The 21,021-nt window shown below is 43.2% G+C and overlaps 1 protein-coding gene across 1 annotated transcript in view; it reads right to left on the minus strand.

The window, feature by feature from the left end:
- Positions 1–21,021, minus strand: part of POLR1E (RNA polymerase I subunit E) — an 88,460-nt gene that overhangs the window by 63,351 nt on the left and 4,088 nt on the right. Inside the window, exons 2-4 of the mRNA XM_082265268.1 lie at positions 12,483–12,586; positions 11,181–11,254; positions 304–401 (exon numbers count right to left, since the gene is read on the minus strand). Of these exons, the coding sequence (XP_082121394.1) occupies positions 304–401; positions 11,181–11,254; positions 12,483–12,586 (276 nt within the window). The remainder of the gene's footprint in view (positions 1–303; positions 402–11,180; positions 11,255–12,482; positions 12,587–21,021) is intronic.

Consider the following 21,021-nt stretch of genomic DNA (forward strand, 5'->3'; position numbering starts at 1 on the left):
ATGGAAAAATAAATAAAGGCATACTTTGATTGACCTTTAGCTATGATCTAAAAACCTGGAATCTAGAGTCACTAAGGAGTTTCATCACAGGGTGTGGAATAAGGAACTTTGGGCAAGATATGTGCACAAAGAATAAATTACAAATAAAACGCTAATAGGACTAGAAGTAATTCAAAAATATTCAAAGCAAATATAAAAAAAAATGTCAAGACAATTTACAGAGAAGGTGTAAGAAAAGCACAGCAATTTGAAAAGATACACATTTAACATTCTGTAGTTGTACTAAAAGGATTTGTATCTCACTGTTCTTGTCAGTTTCCAACACTGGCTGCATCTTGATATGCTCGGCATCATACACCTCCATCTTTCCAGTTGCTTTATTCAGAACCCCAATAAAATACCTGGCAAAAAAAAAAAAAAGTAGTCAAGGCTAATTTGCCATCATATACCACAGTTAAGCAGAACTCCAGTATGCAACAATCTATTTTTTTTTTTCATACATGCACTCTGCCTGCTGTGCAGCTTTCTACTCTAATATTTATAAAGTTTCTACTTAAACTGGAGAGGGAAAAGTGACCTGACTATCGTTGTTCTGCACTTGTTGGTAGGTGAAGTCAGGTGGAGCCTGCTATGCAGAACTGCACCAGATTTTTCACACTCCAGTGTGTTACATTAGTCTAAGCTTCCCTTCCATACTCACTGCTTCTGTAGATAATACAGCAGACATCAGCATCTAATACAATAAGGAAAACAGCAAATCAATTGTGTCGCTAAAAAAAACAGGAATGCATTCCCATACAGAGTGCAATACTACATACAATTATACTGTACAGCTGCAGAGGAATTCCTGAGTCCTGGGATTCACTGTGTACTAGGGCTGCCACGACGCATCGACTACAAAAAATCGTTGACGTGCGTGAAAAGCGTTGACGCGTCAACGCGTGACGTCACACGCCCCCTGGCCGGCCGCCGCACCACTTGAAACATTGCCGGCCGGGTGAAATTCCCCCGCCGGGCTCCGTCCACACCGATGTCGGAGACAAGAGGTGAGCGCTGACCGTCTCCAGCACCCCTGTACTGCCACAGCTTCTGCCGCAACACATTCGCCATCCTCCCCGATCACCCAGCTATTTAGAGATGTCACATGTGCGGCGCTACACCGGCTTGTAATGGCCTGTACTAGGTGGGAGGGCTTACTGGGGGGTCTGTACTGGGAGGGGGGCTTACTAAGTGGTCTGTACAGTACAGACCACTTAGTAAGTCCCCCTCCCAGTACACTAGTACAGACCCCTCAGTAAGCCCTCCAACCTAGTACAAACCCCTTAGTAAGCCCCCCCCCCCCTCCCAGTGCAGACCCCCCAGTAAGCCCTCCCACCTAGTACAGTCTGTACTAGGTGGGAGGGCTTACTGAGGGGTCTGCACTGGGAGGGGGGGGGGGCTTACTAAGGGGTTTGTACTAGGTTGGAGGGCTTACTGAGGGGTCTGTACTAGTGTACTGGGAGGGGGGCTTACTAAGTGGTCTGTACAGTACAGACCACTTAGTAAGCCCCCCTTCCAGTACAGACCCCTCAGTAAGCCCTCCCACCTAGTACATACTGTACTAGGTGGGAGGGCTTACTGAGGGGTCTGCACTGGGAGGGGGGGGGCTTACTAAGTGGTCTGTACTAGGTGGGAGGGCTTACTGAGGGGTCTGCACTGGGAGGGGGGGCTTACTAAGTGGTCTGTACTAGGTGGGAGGGCTTACTGTGGGGTCTGTACTAGTGTACTGGGAGGGGGGCTTACTAAGTGGTCTGTACAGTACAGACCACTTAGTAAGCCCCCCTTCCAGTACAGACCCCTCAGTAAGCCCTCCCACCTAGTATATACTGTACTAGGTGGGAGGGCTTACTGAGGGGTCTGCACTGGGAGGGGGGGCTTACTAAGTGGTCTGTACTAGGTGGGAGGGCTTACTGAGGGGTCTGTACTAGGTGGAAGGGCTTACTGAAGGGTCTGCACTGGGAGGGGGGCTTACTAAGTGGTCTGTACTAGGTGGGAGGGCTTACTGTGGGGTCTGTACTGGGAGGGGGCTTACTGAGGGGTCTGTATTAATTACAGGATTAATTAGCTAATCAAAAAAACACTAAATTAAGCAAAAAAAATAAAATAAAATAATCGTTAGATTAGTCGACAGACAAATTAATCGTTAGTTGCAGCCCTACTGTGTACTGGGAGAAATGAGACTCCCTGCAGGCAATTCTTTTCCACCCAGATGAAGCAAGATGCCGTTACAGGTTACTTGTAATAATCACACTGCTCACACTCTAGTCTGAGCAACATACCAACTGCTGAGGAGGATTTCCTGAGTTCCACGATTTAGGGAAGGCTCTGCTTCTACAGTCAATACAGAAGGTATTCACAGCGCTTCACTTTTTCCGCGTTTTGTTATGTTACAGCCTTATTTCAAAATGGATTAAATTCATTATTTTCCTCAAAAGACAAATTCTACAAACAATACCCCATAATGACAACATGAAAGAAGTTTGTTTGAAATTTCTGCAAGTTTATAAAAAAAAAAAAAATTTAAAATATCACATGTAAATAGGTATTCACAGCCTTTGCTCAATACTTTGTTGAAGCAATTTTGGCACCAATTACAGCCTCAATTCTTTTTGAGTATGTTGCTACAAGCTTGGCACACCTATTTTTGGGCAGTTTCTACCATTCTTCTTTGCAGGACCTCTCAAGCTCCATCAGGTTGGATGGGGAGCTTCGGTGCACAGCAGTTTTCAGATCTCTCCACAGATGTTCAATCAGGTTCAAGTCTGGGCACTGACTGGGCCACTCAAGGACATTCACAGAATCCCATAGCCACTCATTCAGGCCAAAAAGTTCAATCTTTGTTTCATCAGACCAGATAATTTTGTTTTTCATGATCTCAAGAGTCCTTCAGGTGCCTTTTGGCAAACTCCAGGTGGGCTACCATGTGCCTTTTACTGAGGAGTGGCTTCCATCTGGCCACTCTACCATACAGGCCTGATTGGTGGAGTGCTGCAGAGATGGTTGTTCCTCTGGAAAGTTCTGGTCTCTCCACAGGAAAACGCTGGAGCTCTGTCAGAGTGACCATCGGGACCCTCCCAGACTAAGGCCCTTTTCCCGATCACTCAGTTTGGCCGGGCGGCCTGCAAGGAAGAGTCCTGGTGGTTCCAAACATCTTCCACTTATGGATGATGGAGGCCAGTGTGCTCATTGGGACCTTCAATGCTGCAGAAATTTTTCTGTACCTTTCCCCAGATCTGTGCCCCGATACAATCCTGTCTCAGAGGCCTACAGAGAATTCCTTGGACTTCATGGCTTGTTTTGTGATCTGACATGCACTGTTGACTGTGGGACCTTATATAGATGGGTGTGTACCTTTCCAAATCATGTCCAATCAATTGAATTTACCACAGGTGGACTCCAATCAAGTTGTAGAAACATCTCAAGGATGATCAGTGGAAACAAGATGCACTTGAGCTCAAATCTGAGTGTCATGGCAAAGGCTGTGAATACCAAAGTAAATGTGATTTTTACTTTTTTTATTTTTAAAAAAATTGCAAAGATTCCAAACAAACTTCTTTCATGTTGTCAATATGGGGTATTGTTTGAAGAATTTTGAGGAAAATATTGAATTTAATCCATTTTGGAATAAGGCTGTAACATAAAAAAATGAGGAAAAAGTGAAGCACTGTGAATATCTTCTTTCTACTCTAGACCCTGGCCCTAAAAAAAAAAAAAAAAAAAAGTGTCTATGACGTTCAGTGGGAAATTAACCACTTATGAACCACAGCACATTTTTTAACACAAAGGTGGAGAGGATTATATTTGTAGAGCCATTTATAAAATCACCCTAGACAAGTGCATCTGTTAATGGTTGTGAACCACAACAACACTGTATGGCTTAGTTCACAGACAGTGTACAGAGTTGATCAAAGCAACTATGTACCATGTGATCTCTGTTATGACCACAACAAACGAAAACAGTGTAGTGTTTACATTGGAAAGCCCACCCCTTCCTCTTCCACAATGGAGAAATGAGGAACTAATAAATAAATGCCAAATTCATTCACTAGTTCCGAAATCAGGAAAGCAGCAGATTATCAAGGTTTTGGGACTCAACCATTCTACCCCCTCCTCCTTTCCTGTTTCTGCCTCCCCGCTGCTTCTGACCCTTTGTGCAACATCATCCGCCACCCATGGTTGCAGGTGTGCAATTCCATACACTTGCTATCCATACACAGCCATGGAAGCATAATCTGTTCAATGACTCCCAGCCATTGGTTAGCGCAGTCATGTGACAGCGCAACCATTGACAGCCTACGTCAGTCTGAGACAAAAGCAGACTCTCATTGGTCAGCACTGTCACATGACAATGGTAACCAACGGCCGGGAGCCATTGCACAAATGTGTAGTATGGATGTTTAAAGTATATAGAATTGCATGCTGGCAAACCATGGGCGGCAGGTGAGGTTACACAAAAGCAGATAAGTGCGCAGTGGACTGCAGCAATGGGGAGGCTGTTAGGAAGGATTGTTTTTTTGTCCAGGTAAAAAGGTGGACACCCTTCAATGCATCTAGTGTGCCATTACAAAGCCCCACATTTTAACCCCCCCCCCCCCCCCCAAATACAAGATTTATTAAAAATTGTGGCAAAAAAAAAAATTGAGATTAACTTGGGGCATCTACTTGAAAAGAAATCATTCTGGGTGGTTTCGTACTGTCCTGGCAATTGTTTTTGTTACATGTTTTATAAACATAAGGGAAACCATTTTTGTCAAGCTAACACGGCCCTGAAAATTGATAAATGGTCTAGTATTGAAGGTACTGAAGTGGTTAAAGTGCAGCAATACCTCTGTCTGGTTTCTTCTGGGTGCTGCTCATTAGTCACCTTGATTGGCTAGAGTGGAAATGATTCATCCCGACACACTGGCACTGTTCCAGAAATGGAAACGAAGCTGTTCCTGCACTGTTCTGTTTACAATTATGCAGGAAAGTACCAACAGGCAGGCAAGTTTATTTTATTGAATGTCTTTTCTGCAATAAGGAGCCTGCCAGTTGGCAAAAAATACAAAATACATTTGTGAATAGTTCTGCTTTAAAGTGCAGCAAAGTTTTCCAAGCACTAAAGATATAACCATATGAGAGATAACAAGAGGAGCATTTTTGGCTTAATAAAATGAAGCTGGGAAATTAACAAAATTTAAAAGCGGATAAAATGTTCTCAATATGAACTCTATTTCATCTCCGCTACAAATTTCTCAGGAGGACAGCTGAACAAACAAGGTGGTCTCTTTTATTCGTTAGCACGTTTCTTGTGTGCCCTTAATATTGGCTGTGAAAATTATTATTGCAGAGTCTAATGAAAACAGGGATTGCCTTTAGAAGTGAAAATATATGCATTCTTGTAACTGTATGGCACACAAAATGTCTCAGCTGCCTATTCAAAACACAAAAGCAGAGTTGAGAATTTTTCGTAAAAAAGTAACATGCAAGATACAGTAAACCACAGCTTTCAACCTGCACTGCTGTTTAAAGTTGAACTTAACTCTTGCAAAGGAATATTGCGTTTTGTAGAGCATTGTAAGTAAATAATGATCCCTTTTTTAAACACATTTCCCCTTCCTATGTATGTTTCTCCCCTTTTTCTTTTTTTATCCCTTTGGATCATAAAAAATAACAAAAAATATATATTATATACATTTAGCCTGGAGTTGGGCTTTAACATTACATTTTCTGTAGTTTCTACAGTCAAACACGCCAGCACCCTGTGCATTAGAACATCTGCATGTAGTACACGAAAAAAAAAAGGGTGACAACACTGTAGCTCAGGGGTGTCAAACTCAATTTCATTGCGGGCGCATCAGCATTATGGTTAATCCTCAGGGTTCATACACATTTTTACCAAGAAAATTCCATGACTTTTCCATGACTTTTCCATGACTTCACGTAAATATTCATGACCTAAAGTTTCATGAAATGTCTATCTATACATGTTAAATAAGAAGAAAATCCATGTCACACCCAGCATATTTTCACTAAAATAAATGACAATCTTTGTAGTGTACAGTACCTCTGCAGTTAGGGTTTCGTTTCTGGATACAGCGCGACTCAAAATGGTCCCTTGTTTTACAGTGGATGAGATGGAAGCACCACTGCCACAGCTGGGAGCGGATGTCACTTCAGGCGCACGGGTGAAAAAGCTGAGAACTCTGATGTAGGGGGGACTCTGGTGACCAGAGACCACTTTCCACAGAGAGAATACACTAAGGAAGGGAGGGGGGGTCCTGATACAAGGAGGAACCTTTATAACAGTGCCCCCTTACATCAGTGACCCCCCCTCAGACTGGCCGGGCAGCACTGTCACTGACCTCCTCTTAGGTGCACCATGCTCTGGTTTTATCCTGTAGTTTCCTCTCCCCAGTCCACACATGTCTGACTTCTCCTGTGATCCCCATCCCGACAGCACTCCCACTTTTGACTCCTCTCCAGACATGATAAAAGACAAGAGATGGTCAGAGATTACAGACATGATAGAAGAGATTTTCAAAGGCTGTGGACATGTTACAGGAGGTGGTTAGAGACTGCGGACATGATACAGGAGGTGGTCAGAGGATGCGGACATGGTACAGGAGGTGTTCAAAGGCTGCGGACATGGTACAGGAGGTGTTCAAAGGCTGCGGACATGGTACAGGAGGTGGTCAAAGGCTGCGGACATGATACAGGAGGTGGTCAAAGGCTGCGGACATGATACAGGAGGTGGTCAAAGGCTGCGGACATGATACAGGAGGTGGTCAAAGGCTGCGGACATGATACAGGAGGTGGTCAAAGGCTGCGGACATGATACAGGAGGTGGTCAAAGGCTGCGGACATGATACAGGAGGTGGTCAAAGGCTGCGGACATGATACAGGAGGTGGTCAAAGGCTGCGGACATGATACAGGAGGTGGTCAAAGGCTGCGGACATGATACAGGAGGTGGTCAAAGGCTGCGGACATGATACAGGAGGTAGTCAAAGGCTGCGGACATGGTACAGGAGATTTTCAAAGGCTGCGGACATGGTACAGGAGATGGTCAGAGACTGCGGACATGGTAGAAGAGATGGTCAGAGACTGCTGACATGGTAGAAGAGATGGTCAGAGACTGCTGACATGGTAGAAGAGATGGTCAGAGACTGCTGACATGGTAGAAGAGATGGTCAGAGACTGCTGACATGATACAGGAGATGGTCAGAGACTGTGGACATGATACAAGAGCTAGTCAGGGACTGTGGACATGATAGAAGATAGAAGAGCACTAGGGGGGCCGGAGAGCACAGGGGAAGCAGAGAGCACTGGAGGAGCTGAAGGGCATGGGGGGGGGGGGAATAGAGAGAATTAAGGGGGGGTTTGGAAAGCATTGCAGGGGGGTTGGAAGGCACAGGGGAGTGGAGAGCACTGTCTGGGGGGGGGACAGGAAATCTCTGAGGTGGGAGCCAGGGAGCACAGGGGGGTGGAGAGCACTGGGGGAGCCAGAATAAGAGCACGGAGGGGGCTAAGAGCAGGGAGGGCTAAAAGAGCACCAAAACAGAAAATTATTTTTCCCCCCCCCCATTTCCACAGCACATTCCACAACACATTCCACAACACATTCCACAACACATTCCACAACACATTCCACAACACATTCCACAACACATTCCACAACACATTCCACAACACATTCCACAACAGGGGCAGTCGCTTCCACATTCCACAACACATACCACATTCCACAACACATACCACAGTAGGGGCAGTCGGCTTCTACATTCCATATCACATACCACAGTACGGGCAGTCGCATTCCATAGCACATACCACAGTTTGGGCAGTCGGCTTTTACATTCCATAGCACATACCACAGTATGGGCAGTTGGCTTTTACATTCCATATCACATTCCACAGTACGGGCAGTCGGCTTTTACATTCCATATCACATACCGCAGTAAGGGCAGTCGGCTTCTACATTCCATATCACATACCACAGTATGGGCAGTCGGCTTTTACATTCCATATCACATACCACAGTACGGGCAGTCCGCTTTTACATTCCATATCACATACCACAGTACGGGCAGTCGGCTTCTACATTCCATAACACATACCACAGCACGGGAGAGAAGCAGTCGGCCTGACACCCCCCAGTGCACGCCCCCCGTACGTCCCTGAGAGCGGGACAGTGAATGCACGATTTCTCAGTTTCAGGTTTCAGCGAATCAATACACCGCACGGTTCCCAGCCTGTCATGGTCTATTCATATTGAAGAGACCAGTGATCAGGCTTCAGCGCTGCGGCTGATTAATCCGCCTAAACCCAAAACAGAGAAAATAGTCCACTTACTGTCCCCCGCTCCCACAGAATACAGGGGGCCCAGAGACAAAATTAAAAAGTTGCACAACACTTTTCCATGACTTTTCCAAAACTTAGTAAGTTTAGTCATTTTCCAGGACTTTTCCAGGCCTGGAAAGTGTCATGTCAAAATCCCATGACTTTTCCAGGATTTTCATGACCGTACGAACCCTGATCTCTGCACCACTCTCCCCCCATCTCTGTTTATTGAAATAAAAGAAATACACTCATAAAATCATGCAGAGCATTGCGATTTAAACAAACAAGCCGCTGGCCGGTTGGCTAATCCGCCCGTCCTTCCTGGAACGTAGGGGTTACCCTACGTTCCACAGCGTGCTGACGTTCACCCCTACGTTCCAGGAAGGATGGGCGGATTAGCCGACCAGCTTGTTTGTATAAAGCGCAATACTCTGCATGATTTTGTGAGTGTATTTCTTTAATTTCAATAAACTTACCCGTTGATTTTATGCTATGGAGCTTTTATCTTTTATTGCATGACGGTGGCTAATTTATGGTGACCGTGTTAACGATTTCAGCTGATCTGGGGCTAACATCGTGGGGATATCAGGTTGTCACTTCCTTGGGTCCATGCGAAGTTGATGTGATTCTCCTGTGGGATTTACAGGCGCATTCTATACCAGTTTCTGGTAAGCAGATTATATACTGGTGGTTGATTAACACTGATGGTGGATTTCTTTCATCTTTAAATGCATTTTTATTAAGTTTAGTGGATAGACACTGGAGGTGGACTTTTTCTATATCCTCAGTTTGGTTCTACAACAGAGACTTTATTGCATTATTTATTTTTTTTGGTTATTCAATTTGTCATTGAGCACTTTATCATGTTCACACCTATATACGGTTTATACCAATGATTTATGTCAGATCACTTATATTTCTTGTTCAGTATTTTTGGTATTTATGATTGATTTCATACACATTCACTTAGCGCGACTTGTTTATAATATTGTTTTTGGGTGATATCACACTTGAAATTGCAACTTTATTATTTTTATTTTATTTTCACTAGCGCGGTTAAATTTTATGTTAATACAAATTACGTGTTTACATGTGACAGTGATAAGCGGAAGGGCAGGGGCTGGAGGTAGTGGAATGGAGTTCTGCCATGTTCTGGCTGCAAGAAAATCTCAGGGTGCGAGGGCCAAACGAAATGGCCTGGCAGGCCAATTCAGCCAGCGATCCTTGTGTTTGACATATGTGCTGTAGCTAAATTGAGGAAGAAATGTCACAATAAAGGAAAGGTCTGTGGATTTGGTTGGGTCTCCAGGCATGGTTTAATGGAAAGCACCAAGGATAGAAAAAGATTAAAATGTTTTGACAGTAGAGGGCCATGCAGTAAAATATTTGGTCTAAGTGTTTGGGTTTAGCTACATGTCATTTTGCTTTCACTGTAAAACCACAGGTGGCTACAAGTTCATGCATTAGGCACATTATTACTACCTTATGGAGTTATATTCAACACCAGTTATTTCTAGGCCTAATACCAACTTTTTTTTTTTTTTTTTTTGCAGGAAACACTAAAAATTTGCAGAAAATTCAATCTTCCTTTTTTTTCCCCAGATCTACCACCAGAAAGCAGCAATCTGTGAATTGATTTGGAAGGTTAGTAGAGAGATTACCTCATCTCTTACTGCTCTTTCAAGTCCAATCACAGACTGGAGCCCTGAGAGGTGACCTAGCGATGTTGCTTAACTGCAGTAAGGGATAATCACATCATCAGGCTGGCTTCCTGGTAAGGTTTTGTAAATCTCAGGACTGGGTGGAAAGATCTACAAAATTTTGAAGGTAGGCTCAAATATAACTATTAGAATGGCTGTTTTTCTCAACAAACCAGGAAACATAAGAAAAAGGTACTGAAAGTACATAAAGAAAAGAGTCTGGCTACAAGTCTGTTGTATGGGAAAAAAAGTTTTTCTTCCGTAGTTGTTTAGATGGGCGTGCTCTTTGGTAATCCCAGTCATGGCTGTATCTTATCTTGTATAGCAATTCAAAGCTTAGAAGGTTTGGTCTCCAGAAAACGTTCCTGATTTTGCACACTAAAAATCTGATGATCAAATGGCAGATTTGGATGTGACATTTAAAGGATAAATTCACCTTTTGGAAGATGTAACATGTTCCAGGAGATGCATCCAATTCCTCTCCCCAGTGACGATGGGCATCTTCTCTGGGCGCATGCTGTCATTCTGAACATAACATGGCCGTGCAGGGCACCCCCTCCCCCCCCCCCTCAAGTGACTGTTGAGTGCTGTGGTAGTTCATTCATACTTCCTGTCAGCAAGTACCTGCTTGTCCGTATGAGGCAGGAGCCAACAGAAACACTGACAGTTCTGCAGGAGTCAGCAGATTGTTGGTGCAATGCTTTAAAGGCTCCCAAAACAAAAAAAATTGAATTTTTTGCTAAAAGGTGAACTTTAATTCTTAGTATTGACTGCACTCTATGGTTCTATCTGCTGGCCAAATGTCAGCACTGTGTGGTAGTGACATAATGGCTGGTGAAACGTGAAAGTTTTTATGGTGTGTGTATTATTAAAAGTGGATTTTATTTGTTGGATTCAAAAAATATATATTTTTTTAATAAGGAATACATGCTCAACAATATATTCTTTGTGAAAACCTATGGAAACTAGTAACTACACTGTTGCAATTACTCCCATCTATTTCAGTTATAGAGCGATTGGTTTGAAGAATCATTTCATTTTGGGAAATATGCTTATAAGAACAAATAGCACTATTTGCTGAAACCAGTAATGAGATGCAAATATATCAACAGTTTGCTTACTTGCACAGGGGGCTGGTCTTAGTTTCAGATGAAAAATTATTTCCAACATAACTTAGCCGGTCCGTGTCCGCTGCCTGAAAAGAAGAAAAAGAAAATGAAAAAAAAAAAAAGAAAAAAAAAAAAAAAAAAAAAAAAAAAACACAAGATCAGTCAATTTTGTAAAGTGCCAAAATATGGGCTATCGTTCACTTGCATGTCCCCCTCATCTTGCTTCTATTACCTGTAGATAGTTAGACAAAGGGGGAGAAGGGAAAGATCACTTCCATGGTTCTTCCATGGGTACAATTAGGTCAAGGACACATGCCAACTTGGAAGTTGCACTGCAGATCAAAGCACTGACTTCTTACTCAAAAGGCTATACAAGAGAATTATTTATAGTACTAAACAAATCCTCCCTTAATTATCTATATAATGCTGGGATAGAAGTTGTAATCAAAGTGGAACGGTAAATGTTTTCCCCCTTAGCTTTGAATATAGTAGGGTGGATTAGAACCTCTGTTAGGGTTTTTCGCTGTCTGTATCTTTGTTCAGAATAAAATCTGTCACTTCCTGCTCCAGTGGTCACAGAGATAAGAAATATGGTAAATCCCTTTAATGAAGACATGTAAGAAAAAAAAATTAATTTCTTGTGATTTGAAGAGTTAGAATGGTCAAGCTTTTATTGTTTCTTTGTTTACATCTTAACAGGAAGTTTTCGCTAATTTTTTTCTAATAACAGTAGATATCAGGGCAGTAAGCAAGAGGAGCTCTCAGACAGCAGTAACAACCCAACATTACTTTTTGTTCACACTATGCCAAATGACTTCAGTACAAGTACAGATTGATCATCAAAGAAATTGTGGAAGGGCCAAAAGTCAGCTATAAATATGCGTAAAGTGACCTGTGCTTCGCTATGCAGGGTAACAAGGCAGGTAACCTTTTTTTCTCTCCTTTGCCATTTTCTTGGGCTGCTGGCAGTGAATACCTGGCACTTTTGGGTATAGGGATAATGTGACTTAGGCTGGCCATACATTATACAACTATGTAGTACAAAGGCCTGCCTAATTGGATACAATTGAAAGTTTTGTTTAGTTTTGACCTCATATGGTTTTTGGTAAATCTAAAAGAAAATTGTACAAGAAAATTGAACATGTATGGCAAGCCTTACTCCTATTTCTTCAGCATGGCAGGGCTGAGGCTTGGCAATTAGCTACTTAGGCACTCAACAATACCACACATGACTTCCTCCTTTCTCTCCCAGTAGCGCATGGGTAAAGCACAGATTAACTTTAAAAATGCTACATTTGTTAAATGTCACCATACCAGAATTCTTTGCCTTTTTGTTTCTGGGGTTTTGTCATCTTCATTTCTATATAAAGTGAAATGTACATCCTTGGGAGTCTGAATAGTTCCATTGGCAAACTGAACTGGAAAAAAAAAAAAAGAGCAGGAGAGATAGATCAGAAACCACAGGGATTTAAATAAATAAAAAGATAACTGTCAAGTATTTGTTTCCCATAAATTTAAATTCAACATTGACTACTTAATCCCTAGTGTGCATTAATACTGATACCCTATTTTAATTCCATTGCTTCCCTAAGTGCCCTTAACCCATTCATTGCCAGAGCCGTTTCCATATTTTTAAAATGTAGAAAAAATATATACATTTTAAACGAGGATTACCCCCCCTCACAAATATTATATATTTTCTAGAACCAAGGATCCTGAAGAATATAATGGTGGTAGTTCCAAATGTATTTATGTCAAGTAATTTTAATGCAAGCTTATCAAGCACTATATTTTACATACACAATATATTATAAATTTTTGGGGGAAAATCTAAATGGTCATTACTTCAAAACTACCCTATATTTTCCATAGGTGACACGTTAAAAGCCCTTAGAGGTAATCAGTTTAGAGTTAACCAGGAGTAATGGCCGTAGAATTATTACTCTTACTTCGGTGTGTGTGTAGCACAATTGACGGTTTCGTAGAAAGACACCCCAATACATGTGTTTAAGCTCATATGTGCAAATAAGTGGGATTGGGGAGCTTAAGTGCTTGGGTGTAACTTTTCCTTTTTTTTTTTTAAAATCGCATAGGGGACTAAAAGTCCCCTGTCATAGTATTTTTCTGTGATAGTGTGTCAGGTTGTCTTTAATAAGACGTCAGAGGGAGAAACAAAAGTACCGTGAGTGTGTGGAAGTAATCAGGCAGCTGTACGCTGGTAGCAGCAAAGGGGTCAAAGTGAACCTGTGCCCAGACTGTCAGTGTGAGCCGTCTACCCCGTACATCATACAGGTTGGCTGGTCTTAGCAGTTTCAGAGGAAAAATGATTTCCAAAATAATTGTCTATCTGGTGAGATCTCTGAAATAATTCTAAGGCACCCTTTAAAAATTTTGCACAATCTTAATTTTTATTTTACATTTAAAAAAATAATTTAATAATTTTTCATATTAGATTCCACTTTGCATTTAAAAAAAATATAAATAAATAAAAATACACCTTTGCACATTGGTACTGACTAGTGTTCCAGCGTTTTTCTTTGCCCTCAGTTTCTCACTCAACTAAAGTGACCCCATTGCTGACAGAAAAGAGCAAACAAGGATTCTGTGGATGTACTCAATGTCTTCCATATACAGGTCCTTCTCAAAAAATTAGCATATTGTGATAAAGTTCATTATTTTCTGTAATGTACTGATAAACATTAGACTTTCATATATTTTAGATTCATTACACACAACTGAAGTAGTGCAAGCCTTTTATTGTTTTAATATTGATGATTTTGGCATACAGCTCATGAAAACCCAAAATTCCTATCTCAAAAAATTAGCATATCATGAAAAGGTTCTCTAAACGAGCTATTAACCTAATCATCTGAATCAACTAATTAACTCTAAACACCTGCAAAAGATTCCTGAGGCTTTTAAAAACTCCCAGCCTGGTTCATTCCCCAAAACCGCAATCATGGGTAAGACTGCCGACCTGACTGCTGTCCAGAAGGCCATCATTGACACCCTGAAGCAAGAGGGTAAGACACAGAAAGAAATTTCTGAACGAATAGGCTGTTCCCAGAGTGCTGTATCAAGGCACCTCAGTGGGAAGTCTGTGGGAAGGAAAAAGTGTGGCAGAAAACGCTGCACAACAAGAAGAGGTGACCAGACCCTGAGGAAGATTGTGGAGAAGGACCGATTGCAGACCTTGGGGGACCTGCGGAAGCAGTGGACTGAGTCTGGAGTAGAAACATCTAGAGCCACCGTGTACAGGCGTGTGCAGGAAATGGGCTACAGGTGCCGCATTTCCCAGGTCAAGCCACTTTTGAACCAGAAACAGCGGCAGAAGCGCCTGACCTGGACTACAGAGAAGCAGCACTGGACTGTTGCTCAGTGGTCCAAAGTACTTTTTTTCAGATGAAAGCAAATTTTGCATGTCATTCCGAAATCAAGGCGCCAGAGTCTGGAGGAAGACTGGGGAGAGGGAAATGCCAAAATGCCTGAAGTCCAGTGTCAAGTACCCACAGTCAGCTGCTGGTGTTGGTCCACTGTGTTTTATCAAGGGCAGGGTCAATGCAGCTAGCTATCAGGAGATTTTGGAGCACTTCGTGCTTCCATCTGCTGAAAAGCTTTATGGAGATGAAGATTTCATTTTTCAGCACGACCTGGCACCTGCTCACAGTGCCAAAACCACTGGTAAATGGTTTACTGACCATGGTATTACTGTGCTCAATTGGCCTGCCAACTCTCCTGACCTGAACCCCATAGAGAATCTGTGGGATGTTGTGAAGAGAAAGTTGAGAGACGCAAGACCCAACACTCTGGATGAGCTCAAGGCCGCTATCGAAGCATCCTAGGCCTCAATAACACCACAGCAGTGCCACAGGCTGATTGCCTCCATGCCACACCGCATTGAAGCAGTCATTTCTGCAAAAGGATTCCCAACCAAGTATTGAGTGCATAACTGAACATAATTTTTTGAAGGTTGACTTTTTTTGTATTAAAAACACTTTTCTTTTATTGGTCGGATGAAATATGCTATTTTTTTGAGATAGGAATTTTGTTTTTTCATGAGCTGTATGCCAAAATCATCAATATTAAAACAATAAAAGGCTTGCACTACTTCAGTTATGTGTAATGAATCTAAAATATATGAAAGTCTAATGTTTATCAGTACATTACAGAAAATAATGAACTTTATCACAATAGGCTAATTTTTTGAGAAGGACCTGTAAACCAATGATTTAATTGGGTGTTAGGATGCTTGCTAGCACAGTGCACATGGTTGTAATGCCTGGTACACACGATAAGATTATCAAATGAATGATAGTCCGTCTTTTTATTATTTTTTTTTGCATGCTAGTTTCATATTGAAAATAAATAGGTTACTAAAGCTGAATACACACTATACAATTTTCTTTAGATTTTTTCCTTTAGATTTACAAAAACCATATAATATGAGGTCAGACCTAAACACTTCAGTTTGTATGCAATCAGGCAGGCCTTTACACTACATAGTTGAAGGTAAATCTAAAGGAAATCTACCAACAAAAGTTGTATAGTGTGTATCCAGCTTAACCACTTAAGCCCCGGAAGATTTTACTCCCTTCCTGACCAGAGGGTATTTTGCGATTCGGCACTGCGTGACTTTAACGGACAATTGCGCGGTCGTGCGACGCTGTACCTAAACGAATTTGACGTCCTTTTTTTCCCCACATACAGAGCTTTCTTTTGGTGGTATTTGATCACCTGTACGATTTTTTGATCATGCGCTATAAACAAAAAAGCGACAATTTTGCAAAAATAACTATTTTTCACATTTTTTTTTATATGAAATTCCCCAAAAAAAAATGTAAAAATCAAAAATTTTTTAACATTTTCGGCCAATTTGTTTTATGCTACATATGTTTGGTAAAAAAAAAAAAAAAAAGCGCATTTTGATTGGTTTGCGCAAAAGTTATCGCGTTTACTAACAAAGGGAAAGATTGTCATTTTTGTTGTTTTTTTTTTTTAACGCGTAATGGCGGCGATCTGCGAATTTTTTTGCGGTACTGCGACATTGCGGCGGACAGATCGGACCCTTGACTGACGTTTTTGACACTTTTGGGGTTACCAGTGACATTACTATAGTAATCAGTGCTATACATATGCAGTGTTACTGTAAAATGACACTGGCAGTGAAGGGGTTAACTTTGAGAGGGAGGGGATATGTGTGTCCCTAGGGGCGTGATTCTAACTGTGATTGGCTGTGGCTTGAGGTGTAGGAACAGTGATCAACGGTCCTACATAGTAGAACCGTATGATCACCATTCCTACACAGGGGAGAATGATAGGTGGCTTTGTTTACATTAGCCGCCTGCATTTCTACTGCTCTAACGGACGATCGCGAGTGACCGGCGGACATCGGGTCCGCCGGTCACACACGCGGGGGGGGGGGGCAGGGGGGTTTTGGGGTCCGTGACCACGCGGGAACGCGCCTCCGGCGGCGCACGTGCTCCCTAGACCCTCGCAGGCTAGCGACGTAGCCCTACGTTGCTTTGCCTGTGAGGGGCTGACCGCCGCAGTAAATAGTCGTGTGGCGGTCAGCAAGCGGTTAAAGTACAAAAATTTTCGAACAAAAGAATAAAAATTCGGAAATTATGTAACATGTTGTAGAGTATTTGTATTGTATTTTCGGATGAAATCTGTACGGATTAAACAAAAAAATAGTACGATCTGGTATCATACAAGAAAAATTTCCATGCTTGTCCCATCGGATAATATCAAATGAACTATCATGAACGGCTCTCGAAAGCTGTGTACTTCCTATCAGATTATCGTACGATCGATTCGAAAGTGGTATTTTTTCAAATGATTTTCTGATCGTGTGTACGGACTATAAAAAGGTGCCCAATGAAAACCTGTGGCTTTGTGTAATAAAAAGGCAGGCTTCAGCCACCCGCTGGCTTGTACACTATTTTTGTTCAAATTATAGGGCTGGTTAACCCCAAATCACCTATGCAATTCCCGGCAGTGCAATTTGGCATTCAGAAGGGGCACAAATTGCTCTGGATAACACAAAAAATAGGGCACGCACTATTTTTGAATATAGTGCCACACCATAATATACTGTGGCACCATGCGATATGGCAGAAAATGCAGTGCTTGCAATCTGTTTGGGGTGCCTTTAACAATATACTGGCACCCATAGCAGATTGCAAAGGCAGCGTGTTTTGTACGCGATGCAGGAAACGCGCACACAGAATGTGCCTTTCAGGTACTGTGTTTTAGTGTGAACTAACCCCAAGGTTAGGCCATACATGGCTTGCAGTCAACGCATGCAGGCAGGAGAAGCTGTCCCCACCTGGAGAAGACAGTGATTAACGCTAGCAGCTGCTATAATCGTAGCAGAATCCAGCAGGCTGGTTGCACCCAATTGGATCAATCAACTTGGCACTTTCAGCCTGCCCACTATCAATGCAAACCGTATATGGCTGGTCTTATGCTTTTTGCTATGGTACTCCATGAAGAACTCAGAGGGCACGCTGTTAGAAAATGTTCTACCGTATTTACAGCAGCTAATCGTGCACAGAATTGTAAGGAAAAAAAGTGACACTTGAGAATTGAAATGCACATTATCCCTTTGCCCCCTTAGAATTGGACTCATCGATCATTTATTAAAGTGTTACTAAACCCACACCAGTAAAATCAGTCTGTATATGCAGTAAAGCATGCTTGTTTTACTCACTGTGGAACCTAAGGGGTCAAAAAGGCTGTTTGATCCTTTCTTCTCTGATCCCCCCCCCCCTTCTTCCACAGTCCCCAATCCATCTCCTGATATAACAGAGCCTTGGGGGGCACTCTGCACATGCTCCGTTTGGTGTATATTGCTAGAGTTCTCCCCCCCCCACCCTGGGAGGGTGCATGTGATCGACACAGGGAGAGTCATCAGAGGTCATGCAGCCTCATAGGACAGTCAGAGAAGAATGAAAACTTCTCCTACAAGCTTTAACCAGATACTGATAGAAGTCACAACACTGCTCTAAGTGCTAATGAGAAAAAATGGATTTTTGTAAGATCTTACCGTAAAATCCTTTTCTCTTAAGCTCATTGACAGACGTAGTCTTCTTGATTCTCAAGAGCTGGGTTATGTTGTCTCCGCAGGAGTAGGACTAGGCAGAAAGACAAAACGTTCTGGCTCCACCTTAGGGGCAGTCCCTGAGGGTATATCCTCCCTCTCTCTGCTACAGGGAATCAGTTCTGTTTTAAAGCAGTACAGAGAATTTAACCCAACCCAACTCAATGATAGAGGGGCGGGTACTACGTCTGTCAATGAGCTTAAGAGAAAAGGATTTTACGGTAAGATCTTACAAAAATCCATTTTTCTCTATCGCTCATTGACAGACGTAGTCTTCTTGATTCTCAAGAGCTGGGACATCCAGAAGCAGTGCCACAAAATGAGGGGTGGGATTGACAGAATCAAAATCCAATCTAGAAGGCCCAACCGGAGCCAACCAGAAGTATCAAAGGACTCATCGAGTAAACAGATGAGACCTACCCCACAAATCCTTGAGGTAGACCAACAGTCTCCTCAAACAGTGGCCTGCAGGAACCTTGCAGCCAGAAGAGGCATCTGACGATGCCATCACATAAACCTTATACAATATTGTAAAGGTATGAACCGACTAAACAGTCGCCTTGAAAACCTGAACCACTGACGCCTGATGGCGGAAGGTCCAGGAAACTCTAAGCGCCCGAGTAGAATGCGCCTTAACAGGGAACGGGGGATCCCGACCCTTAGATAAAATAAGCCTATACCACCGTCTGTCTGATCCATCTAAAGATGGTCGCAGCAGAACAGGCAACCCCTTCTTAGGGCCATCCGTGATCACAAACAGTGAATCCGTCTTACAAATTGAATCCGTAGTATTCAAGTATATCCTGATCGCCCGAACTACATCCACGGAATGCCATGCAAATTCTCGAGGATGATTGGGCTAAGGACATAGGAAGGACAATACACTGTCCTTATTCAATGAAACTTTGAAACCACCTTAGAAGGAAGGATGGATTCGGATGAAGAACAACCTTATCCCTATGAACCACCAGATCTGGGGAACAACAGGATAATGCAGCCAGTTCTGACACCCTGCGTGCAGAAGTGATAGCCACCAAGAAGACCACCTTCTGGGATAAAGTAGGCAAGGGAAACTCCCTGATATTTTCAAAGGGAGGTGTCTGAAGAACCGACAGCACCAAATTAAGATCCCAGGATGGTAACGGCGCGTGCACTGGCAGAGCCAGGTGTCGCACCCCCTGGATGAAATTCCGCACCAAGGAATGAGTAGACAAAAGCTTCTGAAAGAAGATAGCAAATGCTGAAACCAGACCCTTGATAACACTCAAGGCCAGCTTCTGCTCAACTCCCTGTTGCAGAAATGCCAATATTCGGACTACCGAATAAAGATGTAGATGGAACCCAAGGGATTCACATCACACAATATAAGACTTCCATGTACGATGATAATCTTTCTGGAAGTCGCTTTCCTTGTTTTAACTAGAGTAGGAATAACTGAAGCTGACAATCCCTTGTCCTTCAGCACCTGGGTCTCAATAACCAGGCCGTTTAAAACCAGCGATCGTAAAGCAGGATGGAAGATCGGTCCCTGAGACAGTAGATCCTCCCTGAGAGGAAGTCTCCACGGGACGTCCGCCATCAGTCTGACCAAGTCGGCGTAACAAGCTCGACGAGGCCAGTCCGGAGCTGCCAGGATTACTGGAATTCCTTCCTCCTCTATCTTGCGAAGAAGTCTTGGCAGTAACCCAAGAGGAGGGAAGGCATACATTAGCTGGTATTGCCCCCACGGGGCGGTTTCTGCTAGAGGATCGCGGGACCATTCCCCCTGATCCAGAGTCTGACGGCTGAGATAATCTGCCTGCCAATTCTCCACCCCCGGAATGAACACCGCAGAGATTGCTGGAACAAATCGTTCCGCCCAGCGAAGAATGCAAGCCACTTCTTTGGCCGCTCGGACACTCTTGGTGCCCCCCTGGTGATTGACATAAGCCACGGCCGTGGCGTTGTCCGACTGGATCCGAACCGGGCTGCCCTGGAGCTGCTCGGTCCAGTGAATCAGACAAAGTCTGATCGCTCTCAGTTCCAATACATTTATCGGTAACCTGGATTCTTCCGGGGACCAAAGTCCCTGGACAGATAACTGACCGAGAATTCCTCCCCATCCGGATAGACTGGCATCCGTGGTCACTGTCGTCCAATATATTGGCAGAAATGACTTTCCCTGGCTGAGCATCGGAGACCGAAGCCACCAGACCAGAGACTCTCTGGTCTGTTTGCTCAATCGGATCTGATTGTCCAGGGATTCCGGATTCCGATTCCATCTGAGAGGAATCTTTTGCTGAAGAATTCGGGTATGGGACTGGGCAAATGGGACTGCTTCGAAGGAAGCCACCATCAACCCCAGACCCCTCATGCAAGTCCGAAGGGAAGACCAGCTGTTGGTGGACTGCTGATTGAATCTTTCGGAGTTTCCCTACCGGAAGAAAAACTCTTGTCCTGACTGTGTCTAGAATTAGACCCAGATATTCGAGCCTCTGGGTGGGAACCAGAAATGACTTTTGCTGGTTCACCAGCCACCCGAATTCCTGTAAAGAAATCATAGTAATTTCTATGTTTTGTAGCAAGGTCTGAGGAGACTCTGCATGAAGCAGAAGATCGTCTAGGTAACCTAGAATCGATATGCCTCTTTGGCGCAGAAGTGCCAACATTGGGGCCAACACCTTCGTGAAGACCCGCGGAGCCGTGGCGAGACCGAAAGGTAACGCCACAAACTGATAGTGGTTCTCTTCTACGGAAAAACGTAGAAACCGC

Source organism: Pelophylax lessonae, assembly GCF_965119305.1.
Source record: "Pelophylax lessonae genome assembly, chromosome: 1".
In the NCBI taxonomy this organism is placed as follows: domain Eukaryota; kingdom Metazoa; phylum Chordata; class Amphibia; order Anura; family Ranidae; genus Pelophylax; species Pelophylax lessonae.